A 16,402-nucleotide genomic window follows, 5' to 3' on the forward strand; every position below is an offset into this window, starting at 1 on the left:
GACCCCAAATTTTGATTATGTGTCACTGTGATTAAGCAAACCATGTAGTTGTTAAGCAAATCCAGCATATCCAATGTATATTTTTTGCCATTTTATGCTGGAAAAAGGCAAAAAAGTCGCAAATCACAGTCACATGATTGTGAATTATTGTAACCAGACGTAAATGTGAGCTGGTTGCCAAACACTCAAAATACAATCATGTTACCCGGGGGGTGGGGGGGGAGCACAGTCATATCTTTAACAATGAGTTGTAAGTAACTATTTCTGAGTCTGTTGTTGTTAGGTGTTTTGTGCCAGCCATGGCAGTTTCTTAAAAGGCCACCAGATGGGAGCAAAGAGGCACCTTGGATCCCACTGGTAGGTCAATGGGCTCCGGCCCCTGCAGCCCCATTGGGGAGAGTTAATGGCCCTCCGGCCCCCTCACACACATTGGTAAGGGAGGGGCCAGGGGCCCCCTATAAGAACCCCTGCACAGGGGCTGCTCTTTGGCTCTTGTTCTAGCTTCCTACGGGACTGACCCATGGGCTCAATCCAGGCATGGATGCCTCCATGCCAGTGAACTCATTTATTCTACTTTATTCCTAAATAAAGATTCAACTTGATTGCATCCCTGCGTGCTGCCTTTTTCTTGGAAGCGCCCTCAACGAACCATCAACCTTCGTGAGATCTCTCACAGTTGTAATGTCAATCATTAAGGAACTGATTGACAACCGAGAAGAAAAAAACAACTTGAGACAAATCCAAACTTCTGTCTTACAAGGCTTAAGGGATATAATTTACTGTTGAGCACTGAGTCACTCTGAATTACAGGAAGCAGTGAAGGTATATAAACCTGGTACTGTCTGTCTGAGTTCCACGATTTTCTGAAAGCAGCAAAGAAGTTACCTTCAGGTTTATTCAACACAACAGGTAAGATTTATTATTTTACTGCATCTTGTTTAATTACATTATTTGTAATTAAGCAAGCTAGGATAATTTTAGGGGGAAAGGCATTTAGTATGTTTGCAACTTTTATGAAATTTTATTATTTTGTTCTATTTTTGAGAATATGTTACATCTATTACCATAACACATTAGGTTTTATGCTGGCTTAAATAGCATGATATTCTTTTTAAAAATCTGACACTGCTGGTTTTTGAGTTTGCCAATGATCCTATTAGGCATTCCTGGGAACCTTCCTTTACTAAACTAATATTTCTAAGATTCCCTGGAAAGAGGAAATTAGAATTAAAAGTATTTCAAGGCTACAGATCTTTTTGTGCATTTATATGAATGAAATGCAAATTGAACTCAATGGGACTGACTTCCAAATAAACATTTGTACCACTGGTCTGTAAATGTATATTGCAATACATCAGACCTCAACTTTATCCTAACCCTTTTTGCTTTTTGGTTTAATACTTTTTCCTAAGAGAAACTGAGCTCATAAAATATACTGTTTTTTCTATTTTCTCCTCTCTGTTATTATGGATTTTGGCAGTCTGGTTTAGTGCCTCCCAATATTTTATGCATGGTGCTAGGGTTCTAACTCAGCAATTTGATTTTAAAAAAAAATTATGATTAAATTTATATGCTTCTCAGCTTCTGCTACCTGTAGTTTCTCATTAGATGCTACAGCTATGGAAAAGGGCCACAGAAAAGCCAACTCCACATACAGTGGTGTCACATCACTTCCTAGCACACCTGAGACACTGGGAAGTCAATTAAGAATCATGTTAATCCAATCTCTTTACACGCTCTCAAGATAAAGGCTGCCAGGACAAATTCTTGCAATCAGGAACAAATTCTGATTGCATTGCCTCAGGAGCAATTTCCATTGCCAAATGTGTTAGCCATGTATCTTTGCATCTGCTGATATAATTGATCATATTTGATATAAGGCAAAAGACTGAGAAACAATATATTCTAAACGAGATGTTTCTAACCTGGGACCGTTCAGACATTATTGAATTTTAGATTCAATAATCTCTGATGGGTGTGATTTTTTGATTGGATTTTATGGAAATGGCTGGGGTGAAAGTTATCTTTTACCGCAGCAAATCAATAAGAGAAAACTTAAGGAACTATTTAGTGGTGGGTTTCAAAAAATTTTACTACCAGTTCTGTGGGCGTGGCTTGGTGGGCGTGGCATTGCTTGGTGGGCATGGCTTGGTGGGTGTGGCAGGGGAATGATACTGTAAAATCTCCATTCCCACCCCACTCCAGGGGAAGGTTACTGCAAAATCCCCATTTCCTCCCGATCAGCTGGGACTCGGAAGGCAGAGAATAGATGGGGGTGGGGCCAGTCAGCATTTCTACTTTCTGTTACCGGTTCTCCAGAACTGGTCAGAACCTGCTGAAACCCACCTCTGGAACTATTGTATAGATGATTTGTATATAAATGATTTACATATCCTTAGAATGAACCATGGATATGTAGGACGCCTATTGGAGTACAAGGGAGTAAAAGAGAGAAAATGCTTAAGAATTAGAGTAAGTTTTGTGGTCTAGGAGATATCTGAACTATTTATTTATTTATTTATTATTCAAATTTATATACCTCCCTTCTCCTGAAGGACTGAGGGCAGTGAACAGCCGAAGATAAAAATATATAGAATACAAAATTTAAAAATAGTTTAAAACAAATTAAATAGTATTGGCCCATGACAATTAAAACAGCCCCAATTTAAAATCAAATTAAGAACTAAATTACTCAATTAAAAGAGTTAGGCCAGCCCGGCTTGTTGGAATAGAAAGGTCTTGAGGGCACGGCGGAAGGTGCGTAGATCTGGAATCCTCTTATCTCCGGAGGCAATTCGTTCCATAGGGCAGGTGCCCCCACAGAGAAGGCTCTCCCCCTGGGGGCCGCCAGCTGACACTGTTTGACCGACGGCACTCCGAGGAGCCCCTCTCTGTGGGAGCGTACTGGCCGGTGGGAGGCTTTTGGTGGCAGAAGGCGGTCTCGAAGATACCCGGGTCCTAAGCCATGGAGCGCTCTAAGGGTGGTAACCAGCACCTTGAATCGCACGCGGAAAACCACTGGAAGCCAGTGCAGCTTGCGCAGGAGAGGTGTTACATGTCGCTCCCACAATCACCTGTGCGGCCGCATTCTGGACCAGTTGGAGCCTCAGGGTGCTCTTTGAGGGGAGCCCCATGTAGAGAGCATTGCAGTAGTCCAGACGGGAGGTGACGAGGGCATGAGTGACCGTGCGTAAGGAGTCCCAATCCAGAAACGGCCACAACTGGTGGATAGGCGAACCTGATAAAACACTCCCCTGGCCACGGCCGCCACATGTTCTTCCAAGAACAGCCGTGCATCCAGGAGGACACCCAAGTTGTGAGCCCCCTCTGTGGGGGCCAACGACTCGCCCCCAATAGTCAGCGATGGCACCAGCTGACTATATCGGGACACCGGAAGCCACAGCCACTCGGCCTTGGCAGGGTTGAGCCTGAGCCTGTTTCTCCCCATCCAGGTCCACACAGCTTCCAGGCACCGGGACATCACGGCAAGGGCATCATTGGGGTGGAAATGTACAGCTGAGTGTCATCAGTGTACTGATGGAACTGCACCCTGAAACCACGGACAATCTCACCCAGCGGCTTTACATAAATGTTGAACAGGAGGGGTGAGAGGACCAATCCTTGCAGCACCCCACACATAAGGTGCCTCGAGGTCGACCTCTGTCCCCCTGCCAACACAAACTGTGACTGGTCAGAGAGAAAGGAGGAGAACCACTGTAGCATGGTGCCCCCCACCCCCAACCCCACTAACCGCACAGCATGATACCATGGTCAATGGTATCAAAAGCCACTGAGAGATCTAAAAGGACCAGGACAGAGGAACAACCCCTGTCCCGAGCCCTCCAGAGATCATCAACCAATGCGACCAATGCCGTTTCCGTGCTGTACCCAGGCCTGAAACCTGACTGGAGCGGATCTAGATAGATCACATCATCCAGGTACTGGGGAAGTTGTCGCGCCACCACACTCTCAACAACCTTCACCACAAAGCGAAGGTTGGAGACTGGACGATAATTTGCTAAAATGGCCAGGTCTAGGGAGGGCTTCTTGAGGAGGGGCCTCACCACCGCCTCTTTCAAGGCAGCGGGAAAATAACCCTCACTCAAAGAAGCATTGATAATCCTCTGGAGCCAGCCACGTGTTACCTCCCAGGAAGCCAGCACCAACCAGGAGGGACACGGGTCCAATAAACATGTGGCCGTGCTAAGCCTATCCAGAATCCTGTCCACATCCTCGGGAGCCACAGGGTCAAACTCCTCCCAGATAACACTCTCAAGACCATTCGCCCTCATCTCCCCCCCCAAATCTACCCAGTTGGAGTCCCGAATTTGAGCAACTTTATCATGCAGATACTGCACAAAATCCTCAACTCTACCCTGCAAAGGGTCTTCCTGCGCTCCCGGATGGAGCAGGGAGCGGGTCACTCTAAACAGGGCGGCTGGGCGGTTATCTTCAGATGCAATAAGAGCGGAAAAATAATTAAATTTTGCCACTTTTATCGCCACTAGGTAGGTCTTAATATGAGACCTCACCAGTGTTCAGTCAGATTCGGAAAGGCTAGCTCTCCAACTGCTCTCCAGGCATCTTTTCCGGGGCTTCATCTCCCTCAGCTCCTCGGGAAACCAGGGAGCCAAGTGAGATCGGTGCCAGGTCAGAGGCCGCAAAGGCATGACACGGTCCAAAGCTCCAGCAGCCGCCCTATCCCTGGCGGCCACCAGGTCTTCAGTTGGGTCTTAATTTAAAGAAAGTTGGCACAAATTCCATTAAGGAGATTAAGCTCAATGTTCTTTTGTTTTTAGAAATGATTGTCTTCATCTTACTAAGTCTTGCTGCAGTGCTGCAACAGTCTTTTGGAAATGTAAGTTTAATAATTTTGTATCACATATAGCAGATTTAATATATAGGGTATTGTTGTGTTCGGCACGTTGCCTAACAATGGAGGCACCGTTCCCTGATTGGCTGACGCAGAAGCAGCCACAAGGGCGGGAGAAAAGGTGCCAGTTGATTGGTGGTTGGGTTTGACAGCCAGCATATATAAACGCTGTCAGGGTTTTGTTGCCTTTCGTTCAGTTCTGCCGTTTGTTAATAAAATACCGATTGTACCGATTGTCTCGCCTCAGCCCATATTTAAACCAGGAATTTAGCAGGTACATAACTTTCTCCTCTTACAATTAATCATTCATTAAACTGCCTAATATGTGCTGTATTGTTCCACATGTGTAATGGGTGATAGAAATAATCTTTATGAGCAAGAAGAGGAGATGCAGCTGAGACAACAGTGAGATAAATCTGAATCCAGACTTTCAAGATTCTTGCTGTAATACTGTAACCTTTTAATCAAATAGTATTAGCATTCATTACTCTGGTCTGGTCAGTGAATCTAACTGTTCATTTTAATTCGTAAGTATATTCCAGGGTTGAACACACAAAGCAAACAAAATCATGCTGAATGGGGCAGTCAAATATAATTAAAACAGGCACATTTAATGAAAAGAATCTGACTAATTTTAATGCTTGTGGCCTATAACAGAACCCAAGTCCCAATCCGCTGGAACAGCCCCCACACACATGAGATTTGAGGGATCCCTACCCTTTTAAGACTTCCAGGGGGCAGTGAAGACCTAGCTCTGCCATCCCCCACCCCACAAATGTTGGACTGGGATGGGGGTTCAATGAGGCTGATTGGTTTGGCACTTGATGAGTAGGATGGCTCTCTTTTTATTCCTGTTTTGAGCCACTTAGGATGTATATAAATGCATACATACCACTGCAGTATTTCCATGAAGAATAGATTAGAGAAAAATGATTAATTCATTTTAACTTGGCTCTGTGATTATGTTTCCTATGTTGTGGCTAGTCTCTTTTCAAATACATATACAAATGGGGCCACTGTTTCATAGCTGGGGGTCAGAAGAAAGTTGCAGGGAGTAGAATGGTGATAGAAGGAGACAGAAGGCAAAGTCATTCACAAGGACTGGTCCTGAGTCCTGAGGCCATTAGTTGCCTGTTCTATTTTAAGTCATACAATTTTTAATTGTTTTTATTTTATTTTATTTTGCTTGCTATCTTAAGGTTGATTTTGATTCTGAGTCACCCAGGAGACAAGACAAACAAAGGGAGATTGTTGGCATGCACAATTCTTTCAGGAGATCCGTGAGTCCAACTGCCAGCAACATGCTAAAAATGGTAATCTAAATGTAATTGTATTTGTCAGAGAGTTTGAAAGTTTCTTACTAATATGATATTATGTGGTTTACAACTAGGATAAGAGAACATACTTATTATTTATAATATGATTGAATAATTCGGATAGGGTTTTTTTTGCCAATATGGACTTAGGTGTATTTGTAGTTTTATTTGAATCTATTAGTTATAGTACCACACAGGGAAATATACGATGAAAAAAAGATCATGAAAACATACAATCAAAGTAGGAAATTGAGGGGGGATTAGGTTAAGAGGGTCTTCGGCAGTGGTGGATTGCCCCCGGTTTGGACCGGTTCACAAGAACCGGTAGTAAAACTGAAAGGAGGCTCCGCCCACTGACCCAGATGTCATCATAGGTGATCTGTGCATGTGCGCGCAGGCTTGATGCCTGTAAGTTAGTAAGGTAAGTAGAACCCACTCCTGGTCTTCAGCAATTTCTAGTATCTCCATATAGCTGTATTTTTTACATTTTTTCCAATATTGGCTCTTGTATCTTTAATTACCATAATTGCAGCAAAGGCTAGACTTGCAGATTTGAACATTTCACATAAATTACAATCTCAAAGTTCTTTAGTTTGATAAAAAAATCTCTTGATTAGCTTTCCTCAAGAGTAAAACCATTTTACCCATTAAAATAGCAATGCATATTGGCAAAGCAAATAGCCCAGGTAGATCTTTGATTCACGCAGTATCACCAGAAAACAGAATGAAAATACTAATTGGAATGATTTATGTAAATAAATAAATATTGTGACATCTATGAAAAAGAAGGAAGGTGGTGGGGTAGTCAGAATGACATAAATGAAATGGTTAGGGTCACTGGAAGCTTTCAAGAAGAAACTGGACTGCCATTTGTCAGAAATGTTGTAGGGCAGGAGTGTCAAACTCAATTTCATTGAGGGCCACATCAGGGTTGTGTATGACCTTGGGGAGGGGCTGGTGGGCATGCCTATGATGGACATGGCCAGCTCGGCAACACTCACGTCAGGGGCACCTGTGATGGTCTGGGCAGGGCTGGGGGGTCCATTTTTGCTAGTAGTTTGTTTTACTAGCACTCTGACAGCGAAAATGGAGCTTGAGGGCCCCACGCACCCCTCTGGACTCCACTTTCAGATGTGACAGCCTCCTGCAGCCCTCTGCTAGCGAAAAGAGTGACTGTGCATGGCCCTCCCAAGCTCTGTTTTCACTGGCAGAGGCACTATGGGCCAGTCCTTTGCTGTTTCCAGTGCGGCCTCACAGGCCAGATCTAAGCATTCTGCAGGCTGGATCCGGGCCCCGGGCCTTGAGTTTCACATCCCTGGTGTTGGGTCTCCTGCTTTGGGGGGGGTTGGACTAGATGACCTACAAGGTCCCTTCCAACTCTATTAATCTGTTAAAAATGACAGTGTCGTGATACATCCCTCAGCCCTTACTATATGCATCACAAAATCCAGTGGATGTTACCGTGTAAATGATCAAAGAAGAGTCATACATGAACTGATCATGGAGAAACCTTGATGAGATTGGTGATTGGGGAGAAGACAGCCAGTCCTGGGCCTCTAATATGTGGGGTTCCATGGGTTTGTTGCTTCCCCTCTCCTATTTAACATCTAAATGACATTGCTAAGAGAACTCATCTGTCACCATGGGATGAAATATCATCAATATGTTGATACGATTCGATTCTACAGTTCTATCCCTGGCAAATTAAGTGATGCTCTGGATGGGGAACAACTGGCGTCACCTGAACCTGGTGACTGAGTGGCTTTAGGTTTGGGACCCTCCAGTTCTGGGACTATGACTTCTTTGGTGCTGGATGGCATTATACTGCCCCAAACCGATCCTGTGCACAATCTTCCTCCTGGACTCACAACTCCTGCTTGAGGGGCAGATGGCAGTTGTGGCTAAGAGAGCCTTCATACAACTTCATATTGTACACAAGTTGTGACCATTCCTAGATCAAGGAGCTCTATTCACAATGACTCACCTTTAAAGTCCTACATGGGATGGGGATGGGGATGGGTTATTGGAGAAACCACCTTTGCCCAATTACATCTTCCTATCTCACCGGATCTAGTAGAGAGGGCACGCTGTGTGTTCCATTTAGGGAGTTACATTTGGGAGGCCTTAGGTAGTGGGCTTTCCTGGCTCTGGTCTGGTGCCCACATTGTAAAGTATCCTTCCCACAACCACCACCACAAGGCTGAGGACACCAAGGAACTGGAAAATTAGGGAGGCCGGTTATTATTATTAGCTTCCTTTTGCCAATTATTTCTTTTTAGCTATGTTTTATAGTTTTTAATGTTTTTGGTAATAATTGTTGCTATTACTGTGAATTACTGTTTTTTAAATTTTGTTTATAAGCCAGAGTTTTGTCAGATTGGCAGCTATATATATTTGAATAATAAATAAATAAGCTACAATAATAATGGTTGAAATGTTGAAAACTCTTAACCTTATTTTTTTTTCTTGAATTGGAAAAGACCATTTCTTTCTTTGGTTCCTGCATGTAAGGGCAGTCAACATACACTCATCAGAGAACTCCATCTTAATCTGAATTTTAACACTTAATGGCAATCATCAGGGGACACATGGGTTGTCGGGACACATGGGTTGGTTGTCGAAAAGGGTGAGGAGGGAGCCTTACAATCCAGCTCCAACTATTCAAAGAATGTTTTAGAGAATATTGCTGTAACTTCTGAATTCTTAACTACAAGATTTGAAGGAAGTCAAAAAGTAGTAAAAAGATGATCAGACAAATATTTTCTGCAATTTTAAATTATGTCTCATTGATTGATTATTGCTGTTGACTTCTATTCTGTGCAGGAATGGTATTCTGAAGCTGCTTCAAATGCAGAACGTTGGGCATATAGATGTGTTTTAGGTCACAGTCCAGACACTTCAAGAATTCTTGGTAAGTCAGTCTAAAGGCCTAGTATAAACTTTAACTGGTTAGACAATTAATAGTATATTTCACATTAAATAGCACTTACAATCAATCTTGTTCTTCAATATTAGCAGCAAAAGTAATACTTAGGAATCCCTCCCATGTAAATGATTGGGTGGTAGAAGGATTAAGACAGTAATAATTTTCTTAATTCCCCTCCCCCCAAGTTTGCAAGAAAAATTGTACTTGAAAAATGATTTTTTTTCATTTCTTTTTTATATTATACATTACTACATTTATAATCCACCATCCACCCCAAGATGCTACAGATATTGTCCTCATCACAGTTGTTTGTGATGGTAGATGCCAAGCCCAAAGATGTTCAGAGATTTCAATGGTTAGTGGAGAATTAAAACTGAATCTCCCTAATCTCAATGCCACACTATGTATTAACATACAGATGTACCCACAAAATAGGGCATCTGGATTCTAATTTACTTCTAAATAAACTATATTATTGTTTTTAAATGCTCATCAGAAAACAATTGATTACTACTTTGAACGATTAAAGGTTCTGCAAAAGCATTATGATAAGAGATCTGGGTACAAAATGTTCATTTCCTTTCCAATAGTTTAGCAAGATGATTGCATTAGTATTTCTGGAGAGATAAGAAATGCTCAGCTATCTCCTTTCTGCTGTCCTTTTGCTTCTTTCAAAACATGTATTCACCTGTGTTTTCTTGCTGTTGCTTTTTTTTAACCCTACCCACTTTTAGAAGGAATAAAATGTGGTGAAAATATATACATGTCAAGTGTTCCCTTGGCATGGACTGAAATAATTCAGCTTTGGTATAATGAATACAAAAATTTCATCTATGGTGTTGGAGCAAACCCAGAAGGTTCTGTTATTGGCCATTATACTCAGGTAGTACTTTTTTATATCTTTGCCATTTCTATGTTCACCAAGTATAAATCCATAAAAATAAATGAGATAAAAAAGGTAGATTCCCTTGAATTAAGCTTAAGTCCATGGCTGATCCTGAATCACTAACCTAGGCCAGGCCTGCTTGTTAAATGGGAAAATCATTGCTTGAAGCTAGACTGGAAAATTGAGAAAACATCCCACAAAAAATTAATAGCAAAACAGTTTTCTGTGCTGTGGCCAAGAAAATCAAGCAACTGTGTCTTTAAGGTTCCCCTCGCATATATGTGCTAATCGTTCCCGACTCTAGAGGGTGGTGCTCATCTCCGTTTCAAAGCCAAAGAGCCAGCACTGTCTCCATGGTCACGTGGCTGGCATGACTAAACGCCAAAGGCACATGGAACACTGTTATCATCCCACCAAAGGTGGTCTCTATTTTTCTATTTGCATTGTTTACGTGCTTTCAAACTGCTAGGTTGGCAGAAGCTGGGACAAGAGCTCAACCTGTTATGTGGCACTAGGGATTCAAACCACTGAACTGCTGACCTTTCGATCAACAAGCTCAGCATCTTAGCTACTGAGCTACCGCGTCCCTTGTGTCCTTAAAATCACTAAATAATTCCATAGATCTGAGCACAGGAGCCCTAGTCCCGGTGCATGTTAAGGAAAAGGAAAAACTAGATTAGGTTAAATGTTGCACTATTTTGTTTTTTAAGTACTGATATGGAGTAAATGAAGGATTGAAAACATACTAAATGTGTTATTTGTTATTCACAAATAGCTGCCCATTAAGACCTTGGCTTTCATGCAGCTGGGAAGGAGGAACTAGCTTGCTGGTCATAGCACTTGACACGTAAACTGCTTTGGATGTGGTGGGGCACTTTAGAAAGAGATGGTCTATAAAGATCAGGATGAAACAGTTTCATATTTTTTATTTTAAATATATACATTTAAAACACAGAGGATGAAGCCTTATTTGTTTTAACATTTCTTTGCTTTGGCAAATTTTTATATGAAATGATTGGAGAAGTTCTTTGTACACTTATTGTTATTGTGGTATACTGTATATACTGCAACATGCTCGCATCTGGGTTTATTTTCTTACATGCGCCTCTGAAGTCCATATGTTTATTACCAATATTAAGCTTCTAGCATATTAACCTATGTGCATATTTTTGTATCTACAGATAGTTTGGTACAAAAGTTACCGTATTGGTTGTGCTGCTTACTATTGTCCTTCATCTTCATACAACTACTTCTATGTTTGTCAGTACTGCCCAGGGTATGTATCAACTATGATTTCTATGTTTGTCACATTTATGGCAAGTCTAATTAGAGTGATTCTGATTGCCCTGGAAAAGAAAACAATGAACTTAAATCAAATTTTAATCAAATGTTATTTACAATCTTACACCCAAACATAAAGCAGTGTACGATAAAAAGAACAAAATAAATACAAATGTAGCAATAAAATATGGCTATTCCTAGCTAGATTTATTATATGTTAATTAACTGCAATAAGTTTTGCATGCTAATAATTCAAGTTTAGCCATAGTGTATGTTTTTTTGGAGTTGATATTTGTTCAATATAAGATTTTGAAAAAGAATTATATCAAGACACCAAGGATTATTTGAAATAGGGGCTCCAACGAAGAATTTCTAAGAGCTAAATTCTAAGAAATGGGTCTGAGGCATATGAGGCACCTTTCTGTGTAGGTGATTTTCCTAAATCTGACTTTGAAGGTGACTGATGGAGGAATATGAAATTATAGGAATGAAAAATCTCAGGTACTATTTACTGACTTTGCCAGTTTGAAAAAATATAATTTCCTAATGCTATCCTCAAAAGTAATTTACTATGTTCCACTTGCGCTTCTACAAGAAGAATCCTTTTTGCTAAGAATGAACATGTCCTCGTCCTGTCCCAGAGCCAGTGATGCTTTAGGATAGAATCCATAATGGCACAGGTTTTCTTCAATAATCTTCAGGAAATTTTCACTGCCAGAAATGTTATCTAGCAAAAGATGTTTGAACTGCTAGTTGTCATGATGGAAAAAATGATGAAATAGGCATTATGACAGCACAATGCAAATCCCACTCTTTTGTTCTTGTGCCCTGATTAGACACAATATATTAAGCCACAAAGTTTGTGCTGTAACATCATTGTTCTTTCCTGCAGATGCTTTTACCTAGCAATAAAATCAAATATACCTAAATTTTCATAAGATTGGCTGACATATACTCTTAGTTATATTTTATTTCAGGAAATCTTCCAATTATATATCTCTATTGTTTCTGCAATGGGTTATGAAGAGAGTTAAATCAAAACTGACCTTGGGATTTTTTAAACAAAAGGCTATACAGGTACTCCTCATTTAGTGACCACAATTTGGACTGGCAACTCAGTCATTAAGCCAAGTGGTCAAAAAGCGGAATAATGACTGTGTTACTGTGTCAATCTCACTTTCCTCTACTTTTACAGACCAGCAAAGGTTGTAAAGGCAAAAATTGGTAGCAATGTTGATTTTTTTTCACCATCATAACTGCAAAGGTTTGCTGTCCTAAGTCAATCATTGAATAAAAACTACCTATATAATTCTACAATTTCCCTGAAATATCCTTCTGTGTTGGTCATGATGTGGTAGGATGTTATGTTATTGCTTGGATATCTGTTTTTTAATATAATATTGTTTCTTTCACTTGTGAAGCTGAACAGAGTCATTTTGAAACTGAGTAGTCTCAAAATTCATTCAATTCATCCATCCAGAAAATATTAAAAAATTGAAAGCTGTGGATGGATGTTTATGGATGGATATTTATGGATGGATTTTTATGAATGGATAATTAAATTTAATTTTTGTCCAAATCCTGTTCAGTTTTGTATTCATTTTGCTTACTTTTCTATGCACCTTATTTTTTTTAACTTGAGTGGCAATTCCAAGAACAGAATTGAAAATCTTCAACCTGTAGTCACATATTTTGTCACATAATCTCTCCCCAATTATGGGAAATACCTGAAAAAAAACATGCATAAGATAACATGCAGAGAGACAGCGTGGATGACATGCATAGAAGGCAGACTTGCATCCTCAAGTGATCATGGCCTATGATTGGCAGGAAAGGAGGAAATCATTTCTGTGTTGCTTAGAGAGAATTGAGAAAGACAGAGAGATAGGAGAAGGAGAATGTTAACAAAGAAAGAGGAAAAATGAAAGAGGGGAAAGAGGAAGACATGAGGCAGAAGTAAAAGTTTCTCTCAATTATTTCTGCAACAAGCCGGGAAAATCTTTTTTTGCTCTCTCACAAAACTTGGCAGGATTTACTGCCTTTTGGAGAAGACTTCAGAAGTCAGGTCTTTCCCTCCAATGGTGGTGCTGTCTGCTCTCTCAAAACTGGAATCCCAAACCAGAGAGACCAAGACAATGCAACCAAAGTCAATTATCTATTGATACCACATGGGGGTTTCGGCAATCACAAATATAAGAATAGTAATATATGACACCATTCTGTTCATCTTTTTCATTCCAGAGGGAACCTCAAAGGTTCAACTGCTACTCCATATAAATCAGGGCCAACTTGTGGGGACTGTCCTTCAGCTTGTGACAACGGACTATGCAGTAAGTTAAAAAAAAAAGATCAATTATTAAACCAACATTTGTAAAGGCCATGTCATATCACCCAAGAATAGATTTCATTTAAAGAGATAACCATGTCTAGGTAGAATAACAGGCATAATGGAAGATGGCCAGCTATCCAGCAAGACAAATCTAGGCAAGACAACTGGATCATCACATACACGAAGCTTGCTATTGTGGGATAACCAGACATCTAGAGTTGCCTCAATGGTGCTTCTATATGCTCCTACACTAGTGGTCAATGAGCCCAGGCAATTGAATCAGGAAATACAAGGATAATATCAATCCATTTCAGTTTAGGAAGAACTTAAAATCCATACCAGCTTTTTGTTCGATTTTGTTCAGGACTATTGCTGAAAGTAATAATTCAGCAGCTGCATACAATTACTTTAATATATACTCTAAAATAATTACTCTAAGTAATATTTTCCTTTTAAAAAATCTTCGCCTTTGAATCCACCCATTTAAAAAAATTAACAGGTTTGATTTTTGAGCTCTAAAACATTGCATACAATTATAAAAGTGTTCCTAGCAGTTATACTTCTGATAATGTCTCACATTTATTTACATTTCTTCTCTTTTTAAAATTTTCAGCAAATCCTTGCTTACATAAAGATGAGTTCACAAACTGCAAAAGTTTAGTGCAACAAAGTAACTGCCAGAATGATTGGATCAGGGAAAATTGCCCTGCTACTTGCTTCTGCCCCACCGAAATAATATAGAGGATCTCCCATTCAATATTTGTTTTCTCTGTCAGAAAAATCTTAAAATCATGGCATCTTTTAGTATCAGCAAATTCTTACATGACATTTGATTTCATATACTTTGCATGAGTGTCCTATGAATGCCTAAGGGAAACATAAGCAGGAGTAGAGGCTAGGGATGAAAACTGTAAGTTCAAAGGGTCATAGGAAAAATCACAGACCTGGGTAACATCAAAAAAGGGCCACACTGTAAACTTGATTAAGAAAATAAGATCACCAAAATTCTTTGCACTCCAACTATAATTTTAGTAAAATTCTTTTACTAAATCTAATCTAGAACTGATTTGATGCCATTCATGCAAACTATATGTCAGGTTTTGGTGTTTTTAATGTTTTAATCAGTTGTGGTTTGTAGTTTGATATGATTTGATATGATTTTTAATTTTTGATTGGAGCCGCCCAGAGTTGATTTAAAGATGGGCAGCTTTATAAATGTTATAATTAAATAAACAAATAAATAAATGAATTCTGTGGAAGAGCAAAATGACTGGTCAATGTATTGCGTACATGTGTTTGTAAGTATTTGTAATTTAGTGTAATAATCTACCAAAATATTATAAAAAACGTAACCTTCATGAAGTGGTCTAATATCCCTGGTGAGACTCTTAAACCAGACATTCAACCAAAGGCCTTTCAGTGCAGTAAATGTTTTCTTCTGCATAAGTTTTTTTTTAGAGTTTTCCTACTTAAAACAAGAATTTTTTCATTAAAAAACCATCTTGTAATGTAGAGCTTAAACATCACAAATTCAATATCATTTGGAAACAAACTTGAAGGGTAAAATCACCCTGTTGTTAGACTCAGAATCTAGTGACAGTGGAGGTAGGTCCAGTGCCCAAACTGCAACCCAAAACCCACTTATTTATCACAAAGTGCCAATACAGGAATTTAAATTGAATACTGAGGTTTTAGTTTAGAAAAATCAACTCATACATTAATATCTTGTGTCTTAAAAGAAAAACACAATAACAGAGCTTGTAATGATACAAACAACTTTTGATATTTACAATTTCGGGCCCACCTCAACCATAATTTTATTTAGTTATGTTTTTATATTTCTGAACTGTCCATCTCCCTCAAAGAGGGAATCTTGCTGATGGCAGCTCTGTCCCCAAATACATTTGGGCAACATTAATAGAGGATTTGAACCCCAAAATCAAACACAGCCTTCATCTTTCTAGCAAGTGTATGACCCACTTCATCTATTCTTAGACACCAAATATTCCTGGTTGCAATGCTCCATCTACAAGATAAAGAAATTGTGGACTATCAAAGAAGTGTGTTGCATAACACAATCAGACAAATATTTTCAGGTCCTTTTACACGGCTAACATCCCTATGAATTTAGGCACTTGAATGAGAATTTATGGATTTAAGATGATTTAAAGCAATTAAAAGCTAGTGTGTTTATTAGCCCTTTTGACAAAAAGAGTCTTAATTGTAAGTGCTAGAACCATTAGGATATATCTTGGGTTTCTTTGGGGAGGTGGAGGAAATTTTTCTATCCTCATTTCTAGCTTGTTTTGTATTATATTAAAACAACATTTAACAATTATTTTAAACTGTACAAATTACACAGTCATTGATGATAACTGAAGTAATCCATCCATCCTCCTTTTTTTCAGAGAGTAAATTATGATTCTAATATACTTTGTTGATATTCTGACTTGGCAATGACCAAAATGCTTAGTTTGTACAACATGTTGGGCACATAGAAGACCCTATTAGGCAGACTGTGTTAACAGCTTCATCAAACCTGCCTGAAGAAACATAACCTACCACAATTCCTATTGTGCTTTAGTATGAAGTATGATTCCAGTCTAGAACTTGCATCAATGAATAGGTTAATGCCATGTTCATGCAACATATGTCATAGTTTGCATAACTGATTTACTCAAAATAAGTCAAATCTGTTGACTTTGGCAAGTCAAAAAAATGCCTTTATGACTTAGAGTGCTATATGGATGAGGCTTGTAGTTGTACGTATTTACAAATTAAATCAAGATTC

At 39.5% G+C, this 16,402-nt stretch overlaps 1 protein-coding gene across 1 annotated transcript; it reads left to right on the forward strand.

The window, feature by feature from the left end:
• The first annotated feature begins 636 nt into the window (after window positions 1–636).
• On the forward strand, window positions 637–14,878 carry LOC117674471 (cysteine-rich venom protein TEL1). Its single transcript, XM_034432487.3, has 8 exons — window positions 637–909; window positions 4,800–4,858; window positions 6,073–6,186; window positions 9,013–9,100; window positions 9,850–9,998; window positions 11,183–11,277; window positions 13,524–13,612; window positions 14,225–14,878. Exons 2-8 carry the CDS (start codon window positions 4,802–4,804, stop codon window positions 14,350–14,352), a joined length of 720 nt encoding a protein of 239 aa, XP_034288378.1. The 5' UTR covers window positions 637–909; window positions 4,800–4,801; the 3' UTR covers window positions 14,353–14,878.
• Window positions 14,879–16,402: the final 1,524 nt, after the last annotated feature.

The sequence above is a fragment of the Pantherophis guttatus genome, chromosome 1 (genome assembly GCF_059756535.1).
Source record: "Pantherophis guttatus breed Tessera chromosome 1, ASM5975653v1, whole genome shotgun sequence".
NCBI classification, from domain to species: Eukaryota; Metazoa; Chordata; class Lepidosauria; order Squamata; family Colubridae; genus Pantherophis; species Pantherophis guttatus.

Excerpts from the sequence above, each read along its gene's own strand:
- LOC117674471 (XM_034432487.3), top strand. The coding sequence starts at position 4,802 with ATGATTGTCTTCATCTTACTAAGTCTTGCTGCAGTGCTGCAACAGTCT. Across the intron at positions 9,999-11,182 it reads TTATTGGCCATTATACTCAG|ATAGTTTGGTACAAAAGTTA; the intron begins GTAGTACTTTTT and ends TTGTATCTACAG. Across the intron at positions 11,278-13,523 it reads GTTTGTCAGTACTGCCCAGG|AGGGAACCTCAAAGGTTCAA; the intron begins GTATGTATCAAC and ends TTTTCATTCCAG.